Source organism: Staurois parvus, unplaced genomic scaffold (assembly GCF_062004578.1).
Source record: "Staurois parvus isolate SC_StPar_1 unplaced genomic scaffold, SC_StPar_1.0 ptg001177l, whole genome shotgun sequence".
Lineage (NCBI taxonomy): Eukaryota > Metazoa > Chordata > Amphibia > Anura > Ranidae > Staurois > Staurois parvus.
The window spans coordinates 24,028-36,217 of record NW_028318973.1 but is presented as its reverse complement, the minus strand read 5'-3'; the positions used below and the strand labels follow the sequence as shown (position 1 = coordinate 36,217).

At 41.8% G+C, this 12,190-nt stretch overlaps 1 protein-coding gene and 1 non-coding gene across 2 annotated transcripts; both read left to right on the top strand.

Annotated features, from left to right (window-relative positions):
* The first annotated feature begins 5,060 nt into the window (after positions 1–5,060).
* On the top strand, positions 5,061–6,110 carry LOC149438963 (olfactory receptor 5V1-like). Its single transcript, XM_089659632.1, has one exon. It carries the CDS (start codon positions 5,190–5,192, stop codon positions 6,108–6,110), a length of 921 nt encoding a protein of 306 aa, XP_089515758.1. The 5' UTR covers positions 5,061–5,189.
* Positions 6,111–11,325: 5,215 nt separating this feature from the next.
* TRNAV-UAC (transfer RNA valine (anticodon UAC)) lies at positions 11,326–11,398 on the top strand. Its single transcript has one exon. It is a non-coding gene; the product is annotated as a tRNA-Val (tRNA).
* The last annotated feature ends 792 nt before the right edge of the window (positions 11,399–12,190 follow it).

Genomic DNA, 12,190 nt, shown 5'->3' with positions numbered 1-12,190 from the left:
GTCATGGAACTGTCAGAAATAGACTATTAATGACAGTTCTGGGACTGTCCTTCAATGCAGCGGTTGAAACATTGTATGTATTTGTTTCCATAAATGGATCCATTTATGGAAACAAATACATACAATGTTTCAACCGCTGCATGGAAGGACAGTCCCAGAACTGTCATTAATAGTCTATTTCTGACAGTTCCATGACATTCCCTCCATACAGCGGTTAAAACAGCTGTATGGAGTGAATGTCCCAGATCTATCAGAAATAGACTATTTATGACAGTTCTGGGACATTCACTGCATACAGCTGTTTTAACCGCTGTATGGAGGGAATGTCATGGAACTGTCAGAAATAGACTATTAATGACAGTTCTGGGACTGTCCTTCAATGCAGCGGTTGAAACATTGTATGTATTTGTTTCCATAAATGGATCCATTTATGGAAACAAATACATACAATGTTTCAACCGCTGCATGGAAGGACAGTCCCAGAACTGTCATTAATAGTCTATTTCTGACAGTTCCATGACATTCCCTCCATACAGCGGTTAAAACAGCTGTATGGAGTGAATGTCCCAGATCTATCAGAAATAGACTATTTATGACAGTTCTGGGACATTCACTGCATACAGCTGTTTTAACCGCTGTATGGAGGGAATGTCATGGAACTGTCAGAAATAGACTATTAATGACAGTTCTGGGACTGTCCTTCCATGCAGCGGTTGAAACATTGTATGTATTTGTTTCCATAAATGGATCCATTTATGGAAACAAATACATACAATGTTTCAACCGCTGCATGGAAGGACAGTCCCAGAACTGTCATTAATAGTCTATTTCTGACAGTTCTATGACATTCCCTCCATACAGCGGTTGAAACCGCTGTATGGAGTGAATGTCCCAGAACTGTCAGAAATAGACAGAAACTGTCACAGAACTGTCCTTCTTCTCATCCTTCTCCTTCTTCTCATCCTTCTTCTCATCCTTCTTCTCATCCTTCTCCTTCTTCTCATCCTTCTCCTTCTTCTCATCCTTCTCCTTCTGCTCATCCTTCTTCTCATCCTTCTCCTTCTTCTCATCCTTCTCCTTCTCCTTCTTCTCATCCTTCTCCTTCTCCTTCTTCTCATCCTTCTCCTTCTCATCCTTCTCCTTCTCCTTCTCATCCTTCTCCTTCTTCTCATCTTTCTCCTTCTTCTCATCCTTCTCCTTCTCCTTCTTCTCATCCTTCTCCTTCTCCTTCTCATCCTTCTCCTTCTTCTCATCCTTCTCCTTCTCCTCATCCTTTTTCTTCTCATCCTTCTCCTTCTCCTTCTTCTCATCCTTCTCCTTCTTCTCATCCTTCTCCTTCTTCTCATCCTTCTCCTTCTTCTCATCCTTCTCCTTCTTCTCCTTCTTCTCATCATTCTCCTTCTTCTCATCCTTCTCCTTCTTCTCATCCTTCTCATCCTTCTTCTCATCCTTCTTCTTCTCATCCTTCTCCTTCTTCTCATCCTTCTCCTTCTCCTTCTTCTCATCCTTCTCCTTCTTCTCATCCTTCTCCTTCTTCTCATCCTTCTCCTTCTCATCCTTCTCCTTCTCCTTCTTCTCTTCCTTCTCCTTCTTCTCATCCTTCTCCTTCTTCTCATCCTTCTTCTTCTCATCCTTCTCCTCCTTCTTCTCATCCTTCTTCTCATCCTTCTTCTTCTCATCCTTCTCCTTCTTCTCATCCTTCTCCTTCTCCTTCTTCTCATCCTTCTCCTTCTTCTCATCCTTCTCCTTCTTCTCATCCTTCTCCTTCTTCTCATCCTTCTCCTTCTTCTCATCCTTCTCCTTCTCCTTCTTCTCTTCCTTCTCCTTCTTATCATCCTTCTCCTTCTTCTCATCATTCTCCTTCTTCTCATCCTTCTCCTTCTTCTCATCCTTCTTCTTCTCATCCTTTTCCTTCTTCTCATCCTTCTTCTTCTCATCCTTCTTCTTCTCATCCTTCTCCTTCTCATCCTTCTCTTTCTTCTCATCCTTCTCCTTCTCCTTCTTCTCATCCTTCTCCTTCTTCTCATCCTTCTCCTTCTCCTTCTTCTCATCCTTCTCCTTATTCTCAGCCTTCTTCTTCTCATCCTTCTCCTTCTCATCCTTCTCCTTCTCATCCTTCTCCTTCTTCTCATCCTTCTCCTTCTTCTCATCCTTCTCCTTCTCCTTCTTCTCATCCTTCTCCTTCTCCTTCTTCTCATCCTTCTCCTTCTCCTTCTTCTCATCCTTCTCCTTCTTCTCATCCTTCTCCTTCTCCTTCTTCTCATCCTTCTCCTTCTCCTCATCCTTTTTCTTCTCATCCTTCTCCTTCTCCTTCTTCTCATCCTTCTCCTTCTTCTCATCCTTCTCCTTCTTCTCATCCTTCTCCTTCTTCTCATCCTTCTCCTTCTTCTCATCCTTCTCCTTCTTCTCTTCCTTCTCCTTCTTATCATCCTTCTCCTTCTTCTCATCATTCTCCTTCTTCTCATCCTTCTCCTTCTTCTCATCCTTCTTCTTCTCATCCTTTTCCTTCTTCTCATCCTTCTTCTTCTCATCCTTCTTCTTCTCATCCTTCTCCTTCTCATCCTTCTCTTTCTTCTCATCCTTCTCCTTCTCCTTCTTCTCATCCTTCTCCTTCTTCTCATCCTTCTCCTTCTCCTTCTTCTCATCCTTCTCCTTATTCTCAGCCTTCTTCTTCTCATCCTTCTCCTTCTCATCCTTCTCCTTCTCATCCTTCTCCTTCTTCTCATCCTTCTCCTTCTTCTCATCCTTCTCCTTCTCCTTCTTCTCATCCTTCTCCTTCTCCTTCTTCTCATCCTTCTCCTTCTCCTTCTTCTCATCCTTCTCCTTCTTCTCATCCTTCTCCTTCTTCTCACCCTTCTCCTTCTCCTTCTTCTCATCCTTCTCCTTCTCCTTCTTCTCATCCTTCTCCTTCTCCTTCTCCTTCCTCATCTCCAAGGGCATTTAAATTAAAGGTACAGTGTTCTGCACTAATTTAAAGGCTCTCTGAAGCCTAGAAACCCTTTAAATAAGTCATCTTCGTAGCGGAGAAATTCGCATCGAATCGAATTTCACACTGGAATTCGCCGAATCAGCCGAATCGAATTTTTCATTTCTTCGCTCATCTCTAAATAGAACCTTGAGACTATCTAGATATAGTGAAGAGGGTTACTATCATTTAATGTTGGTCTACTGATGAGTCTGTGATATGTTTGTGTGAGAAGGCAGTTTTCTCAACAAGTTCCAATCCCAGAGAAGACAAGAATCTTGCAAAACAATCCAAAAATTAACACCCAACGTAGGATTTTTAAGGCATCAAAATCATAAGTACAAATAAATATATAAAGGGTTGTCTTTATTACAAATCTCAATAAAACATCAACACTAAGTGCTAAAAAAATATTTGGCTGATACATTCATATCTCTTATTAGACCCAACAAATACTACATATGCCATATGGTTGTCACCATTACAATCAGATTTTGATATTAATTCACATGTGGAACCCAGCATGTTTCAATTGTAAATCTTTATCTGGGGTCCAATGATGGAATTTCTTGCAGTAGACAAGTATCCAAAAAGTAATCAGCCACAATTGTAAAAGAAATGATCCAAAGGCTGTCAGCAGTGCCACCAGAACGCAGATGCAAGGTTTGACATAAAAAGCGGCAAGCCCCTACTAACCCAAAGAGGCTGTAGACCTCTGTGGCTACAATGGTGTTGTAATTGCATAAGCCCATAAAAATTCTTGAGGTATGCGGCATCAGGAAACACTAACACAACACCCCTAAACGGGCAAGGAAATGTACCTAGGCCAGTGAAACTGTGTTTGGTAGAGCCTACAAGTGTACTTTTCTGGGAGAGTCACTATGTGCCAGATCAAGCAAGAAGAGCAACTGCCCAAAAAATCTATCCCCATAAAATGGAAGTAGAGGTGGGCTCAATAGAACAACACATGGGCCATATGCCTAATCATGGACTGCCTGATGCTGATGTCAAAAATAACGCCAAAGACATTCACTTCTATTGAGCCTACCTCTACTTCTTTATGGTGGAAGGCATTTTTGGCCAGCAGCTATGCTTGCTTGATCCGGGTCGGTTTGCACATAGTAACTCCTTTACTGGAGAAGAAGGTTCACTTGTAGGGTTGCATGCATGGGTTGTTAACATTTTTTGGATTCTATGATTTGGGATGTGGCATCCTGAGTATTCAAACCTGACTCTTTGGCTTGCAAAACAACTCACTGCTTCTACACCAACAGCTTTTTCAGACTCCTATCTCCCCACTACTATTATTGATAATAATAGTAAAGTGGTTTAAAGGCTAAACATTTTTTACCTTAATGCATTCCTTGCATTAAGAAAAAAATGTTTAGGCATCAGTCCCCCCCCCCCCATTTCTTATACTTACCTGAGCCCTCATTTGATCCAGCGCTGTGCCTATCTGCATATCTTCTCTCCACTCACTTCCTGACCTCACAGACTTTGCTGAGGTAATGGGAGCCATTGGCTCTCACTGCTGTCAATCAAAGCCAGTAACGGGGGGGAGCTGTCTGTGTCTATGGATGCAGGCAGTGGGGCTCAGAAGCATGCCTGAAGGAGCAAATTTCTATGGGGGCACTCACAGGAGAAGTGGAGCCTTGAGTGCCGGCAGGGGACCTTAGAAGAGGAGGTTCAGGGCCACTCTGTGCAATTCCATTGCCTAAAGCATGTACGTATAAGTTTATTTAAAAGAAAAAAAAAAGAATTCATTTTCAATACCTTTAAATCCAAAGTGGGAACAAGGGTCCACAATCATGTTGCCTTGAAACCAGGCTATGTAATAAAATAATTACCTATACATGTTGGGTTGGCATGCTTTGCCCAGGTTTCAGATTTCCTTCTCCAAGCACTAAGCTCCTAAGCTTTTTACAAAGGTTTTGGAAAATGTACCAAAAACTGAAACTGTTATCTGCATAAGTACATGGGACATAGAGAAATGATATTGGAATTTATGGATTTCTAGCTTATTTATATACTGTAGCTGTGTGATTAACTTTATTCTGCTCTTCCCATGCAGCATAGACCTCAATGGTGACTTGTTTTTCGGTGTATCTGACTTTGGTCTGCAAAGTCTGTAAAACGTGTTATGTCCTATTTTTTATAGATTTGTAAACTAATGCCTTCAGATTTATTACTTCATCTTTTTTATCACATAAGTGGTCAATAATACATGGAACCTACTGAGAATAAGACTCTTTTTGGCTTTATACTGTTGGGTTTCTCTGATGTACCTCATCTTCTCCTTCCACTCTTCTCCTTTTTCTTGGTTGTGTATGTCCTCTCCATCTCAGGAAACTCTTTCCTGATTGTGCTTATTGTATCACAGCCCCAACTTCACACCACAATGTACACCTTGATGGGGAACCTTGCTTTTGTGGATATGTGTCTTACCTCTACTACCATTCCTAAGTCTTTGCATAGCCTTTTATTCAGAGACACCCATATCTCCTTCCATGGCTGCTTTATCCAGCTCTTTCTGTTTCTTACAGTGGCCAGCATGGGTGGTTTTTTGTTGACCATCATGGCCTTGGACCGATATTGTGCGGTGTGCTTACCCCTACGTTACCTGACAATTATGAACAGTAGGACCTGTATGTGTCTATTAACTTTCTGTTGGATCATTGCCTTTCTCCAATCTACTTTCTACACTGTTTTGACTTCTTCTCAGACATTCTGTAGTTGGGTTATTCTTCATTTCTTCTGTGATGTTCCTGTACTAATGAAATTGGCTTGCACAGGAATCTCAGAAGCTCTACAAATTGTTGACATTACCATAGTTTCCCTCATCATCGTTTGCCCACTGATCATCATCCTTGGATCATATGTATTCATAATAAGAGCAGTGTTGGCTATACAGTCATCCCAAGGAAGGCGCAAGACCTTCTCCACTTGCTCATCTCACCTCACCATGGTCATCCTTCTCTACTGCACAAGCATATTTATGTACTTCCGACCAATGTCCTTGTACACACCGACTTATGATCGGGTCATCAGTGTGGTGTCCAGCATCATTAACCCAATGCTCAACCCCATTATTTACAGCCTGAGAAACAAGGACGTAAAATCAGCTGTAAAGAGAATTCTAAAATAAAAATTAAAAAATGCTAGAGGTTAAGGCTACACTATAATTTTCTAGTAAAAAAAGCAGACTAGATAATTATGTCATTAACTTGCTTTATCACTTTTGATCTAATATACATATTCAGGTACAAGCACACACGCACACTCAGTATATACCAAAATCAGCGCTCATATCTTCATGCTACACAGAAAACATGGAATCAGACACTCACTGAGATGCCGTCCTCAATAGATCGGGAAATCTTGATGCTGGCAAAAAAGAATAAAACAGGGCGCACTCTCCTCATGCATTACCGTGATATAAAGGAAATGTAATGTAAAATTATAAATGTATACTCACAAACCAAAAAGGTCATAAAAACAGAGACAAGGAGCCAAAGATAACAATCGCGGACAGCGGAGGTCATTGGGTGAAAGGTGCTAACGCATTTCGGGAGTCGAACACCCTTCCTCAGAAACTGCTCTGAGGAAGGGAGTTCAACTCTCAAAATGTTTTTCTTTTTTGCACACTCAGTAATATGATCATCTTTTGACTGTCTATCAAGGTCTGCGATTAGTATGCTGGTCAATGTATACTCTTTTGTTACCCAATCACCAGGAGCATAAGAAAATGTGTTTTTTTTATGGACTATCCTTACTCACTGTGTCACTCTTTGTATGGCCATAGATGTCACTTTCTTTATTCAGGTTGGGTAATTCTCCATGATTTTTGCTGTACCATCCTGTAGCTGCCTTGGATTAACACTTATGCTCAGTAAATAGCTGTCTTTACGGAAGGGCCCTTAATTATCAGGGGCCTAAAACAGAATCCCATCACAAAAGTCTCAAACAGGCTTGAACATATTTTCATTTCAAAGGTTTTTTTCAATCTATTTAAATATGCAACTTTGATTAAATTATGTGTATGTTACCCCAAAAATGTTTATCACTTATATGAGTCTGTTTATCAGCTTTTCATGTTTTTAATTATTCTATCCTGAACTTTTTTTTTTTTGCTTCCTGTTAATTTTTTTTTGTTCTTTATTTACTCTGCCAATTAATCCTTTTGTTAAACTCAAGAAAACTGTACTTGGTGCAGCAATTCAAAAATTAATTCAGAAGTGTTATATGTGTTTAGTAGCACTCAGAAAACACCAAAATACAAGTGCATAGGTCAACTTTGCAATGTTGTTGCGCTGTACCTAAGTAAATCAAATGAGATAAAATAAATAAAATATATTTAAAAAATCCATGAAACAAATTAATAAATAATGTGTCAACACCTCCAGTGAGATATGTATATATATTCTGTGTTATATCATATAGTCCAAAAGAAATGTTCATTAAAGTGACTTAAGCAAAGCAACTGAAAGTCTCCCAGTGAGTTCCACCACCGTTGCCATACACAGCCTCTTACCATTCTGAAAGACCCCAAATTATAAGTGGTCTTAATGTGCTAACAAATATGTGGGATCTGCATGTATGATGTATTCCAGGGCATGGGAACCACAGGGTACACCAACAGGGACTCTGCTAAATCACCTCTCTCTCTCTGCTTACATCAATCCGGCAAGAAAAACAGATAACAACATCCCATAGTGTAAAACTGCCAGCTTCAATGGCCTGCAAATTGTAAATCTACTCACAGTCCAATGTCTGTAAAGGGCTTTTCAAAATTTTCACAGTGCCGCTAACTCTGTCGACACAGGCTCCTCTGACGTCACCGTGCATGCTGGAGCTAGCGGTGATACAGAGTTTTTGAAATATCCTTTACACACATTTGATTGTTAGTAGATTTGCAGTTTACAGACCGGAAGCCTTTACTGCCCCAATGCCAGAAAAAGTTCAGTTACAATATGTTCAACAACACCTTGACCTGCATTGGCGCAGTAAAGGCTTTTTTCTGGCAACTCGACAATGCAGCTCATCTTTGTCCAAGTATCATCATATTGTGCTCCTTGAAACAACTTCCAGAGCAGCCTGTATTTCTCCTGAGGTTACCTGTGGGTCCTTCCTTGTACAGCATCCCGAACAATTCTTCTGGTAGTTGTAGCTGCAATCTTTCTTGGTCTACCTGACCTTGGCTTGGTATCAAGAGATCCCTGAATTTTCCATTTCTTAAGTGATTGAACAGTACTGACTGGCATATTCAAGGCTTTTGATATCTTTCTATATCCTTTTCCATCTTTGTAAAGTTCCATTACCTTGTCACATAGGTCTTTTGGCAGTTCTTTTCTGTTCCCCACGGTTCAGTATCTAGCCTGTTCAGTGCAACCACGTGAAAACTAACAAACTCACTGACTATTTATACACTGACACTAATTGCAATTTAAAAAGCCACAGATGTGAGAAATTGACCTCTAATTGCCATTGTGTGTCACCTTGTGTGCCTGTAGCAAGGCCAAACATTCCAGGGGATGGAAACTTTCCATCATGACCATTTGGGGGGTTTCTGTTATCATGATTTAAAAGGGAACCAAACAACTATGTGATAATAAATGGCTTCATATGATCAATATCCTTAAATAAAAGTCAGTTTTTTTACATGATCAGTCATATTTTCAATATCAATGCACACATTTCACGATTTCTGCCACGGGATGCAAATTTTTTAGCACAACTAACTCTAGTCATCATCTTTAAAGCTTTGCTTATACTCAACAAATGCACACAACTGTATAGCAAATCCTAGTAATAAAAACAATATTCAGGACAAATAAGAGTCCTGCCCATACAAACTTGCAATCTAACAGAATAAAACCCCTCTGCAGATAGAAGACGATGGTTGGCATGACCTGCTTAGCATATTTAGGATGGTAGTGGGAAGCAGAATCATATTAGTGTCATTATCCTAATTGGTTGTTTGATACCTTAGAATAATTATTATTATTTATTATTATTATACAGAATATGTATAGTGCCAACAGTTTGCGCAGTGCTTTAGAATGTGAGGGCAAACAGTGCAGTTACAATACAATTCAATACAGGAGAAGTCAGAGGGCCCTGCTTGTTAGAGCTTACAATCTAAAATGGGTGGGTCAAGTGATACAAAAGGTAATAATTGTGGGGGATGAGATGATGGAGAAAATACATGTATAGTTGTTAGGTGGAGGCAGGATAGGTTTCTCTAAAGAGAAACGTTTTTAGGGATCACCTAGTGGACAGAGTAGGAGATAGACAGATTGGGGGTAGGGAAGTCCATAGGATGGGAGAAGCTCAGGAGAAGTCCTGGAGGCGAGCATGGGAGGAGGTGACAAGGGAACTAGAGAGCAGGAGTCCTGTCTTGGGAGGAACGAAAAGAGCGATTAGGTTGGTATTTTGAGACTAGGTTAGTGATGTAGCTGGGGGCAGAGTTGTAGATGGCTCTATAAGATGTTAGTATTTTGAATTTCATTTGTTGGGTGAGTGACAGCTAGTGGAGGGATTGGCAGAGAAGGGTAGCAGACACTGAATGGTTGGTGAGGTGTATGAGCCTGGCAGCAGCATTCGTGATGGACTGGAGGAGGGATAGCCTGTATCCAATTAATGTTCAGTGATGTCCGTAGACATATCATAGTCTTCTGATCCAACCCTAACCAGACACATTAGGAGACTTTATGTCTAAGTAAGATTTAAGGAACAAGTAAAGCATAAACTGTATACTGTGATGGTGTGCCAAAAGTTAACAAGGAGCATAAAATAGACCAGTGGCTGAACAAATGAAATTAGATTTTCTTCAAGTGGGGAATCCTAAAGTGAAACTATACGGTATATGAGATCCACAAACTGAAGACTCTATTTATACATTATTATTATTCAAAGTAAACTCCCCCATCCGTCCACGTCTCCATGCTTTATTTTGTTGAAAAATCACTTTGAAAAATACCTGAAAAAAATGCCATAGCCATCTTGAGTAATAGCAGATAATTCATGTAGCATTTACTTCCTGGAATCCATGTGTCCTTAGCTCAGGCATGCAGGGAAGAGGGTGTGCATGGATGAGAAAACCCCTCCTCCAGTTGAAAGAAAAAACTGCTCATGAAGACTTCTTGGATGTATGACATAATTCTGGCCTAAACCAGAAACCAGGGCCCAACTGAAGAAATGTAAAATAAAATTTAAAACAAGTAAATATAATATTCCATCCTATCTATTTACTAAGGCTAGCGGCATATGGATTAAAAACAGTTCATGTTGATTAAAATATTTCAATTTCACTTTAAAGAACAATACTTTTACATACCTGTACCCTGACAGCCTCCCTATGCTATGTATACCCTCAGATCAACAGCAACCTCAACCAGGGGCCAAAGCTTCTGGACGGCCAGATTGTGACTCTTCCAAGTCAGTGGGTTGCATGGTACCGCATTTGCATGTCTTCTCTATATAGGCCTCAATGAAGTTCCAGCAACCAGAAGGAGCAGCCTGGAGTCCCATGCTTAGGCTCCTGGCCACTCTATGGCTAGCCCTCCACTGAACCTTGTTCCCAGGCTCAGTTTACCTCTTCTAAGCAAACAAGCCCCAGTCCTGTCTTCAGGCTCCAGCACCCAAATGTCCTTGGGAAGACACTTGTTTGCTCTCCCCACAGGCCTCCTTCACGCTTTCCCCCAGCTTCAAGAGCGGTGGGCCTAAGCAGTGTCCAGCAGCAGTGGCAGCCAATAGGAATCCTCCTGACCCAGTTGCTAGGTGTGGGCATGTTACCCAGCTGCGGCAACAGCCAATGTCTTCTTCTGCCTCTCCTCTCTCCCTGCACTCTATCTTCAGGTGGCTAGGGTGATGCTCGGGTCCCTTACAGGTGTATCAACTGTCCCCGATGGTGGCCCTGAATGTAAGTAAGTACACTGTTGACTGGGGCATTGGACCCAGCACACTTGGGATGGGGAGAGACTAATTTCTGTGCCCCTTTAAATGTTGTTCCTGGGGTGACTGCACCAGCTGCCCCCAAGGCTATGCCACTGCATGTATGATTCAGTATATATGCTGCAGAAGACTGTAAAATCTGCAGACATGATACCGGTGTGGTCGGAGACTGCAAACCTACTGCAAAAGACCGTAAGAGACGGGTAAAATGATGGATGAGATGGTGGGAGATCGCTGCCATTACAGTCCTTTTACAAATGAATGCTCTGCGCCGATTACTGATATCTGTGAACCAAAGGCTACACAAGAAATACCAAAGGGCCTCAGGCTGACCTGCAGGATGCAATAATTCTTTGGCGTTTGATCCTTCCCTTTCTGAAAGACAGACATTTTGGACCACTTTCAGAGGTTCCATAGTGTAGTGGTTATCACATCTGCTTTACACACAGAAGGTCCTGGGTTTGGGCCCCAGTGGAGCCATTTTGTAATATGAAATCAGATACTGACTTACTAAAAGTCAGAGTTTAGAACGCACCCCGCACAACACCATGGAAAGCAATAGAGACTTTAAAGTGGAACTGAACTCAAAAAGTTGATATTTGCTGTAGTGTAAGGGACATTTACACATGTTAATTATTCCTAAGCAGTACCCTGAAAAAAATTCCTGGTATACAAGTGTGCCCAAGCACTCCTGAGGCTACAGCCTCATAGCTGTGTGTCTGTGAGATCTAAGGTGCTGCTACCTCTGACTTCTAGTCTCAGGAGATTTGGAGTGAAATGTGTTGATGTCACTACTGCACTGCTCACTGGTCTCCTTACTGGAGGCTCCTGAATTAGGAAGCAAAGCCGTGCTTCTACCAAGATGGCCACCTCCGCACAGAGAAACGAGACATGGTAAGTCAGTAACGGGGAAAAGATCAGCTGCAGGGTAACCATGGGCAATGCTGGTAACTAGTCCTTTGCCCTTTGCCTGCCTTTTTTGGGGGCCACAGCTTCCAGAGGCTAGTTCCTCTTTAACCTCCCTGGAGGTATTCTCGAGTGTAGCTCGGGGTAAAGTTTCAGCACCAAAAGCGGTAACCCCGAGCTACACTCGGGAATACTTTGCAGCGTTGCTCCAGGATCCCTTCTGCACTCACCTTGTCCTTCGCTCCCGCGATGTCCCCCCTGCAGCGTCCCCGGCCATCTCCTCTGGATGATGCCGGCATCCGTCTTCCGGGTTCCGTTCCCTGCGAGCGTCGGGACATACGGGGGACGTAACAGGCGGGAAATTTG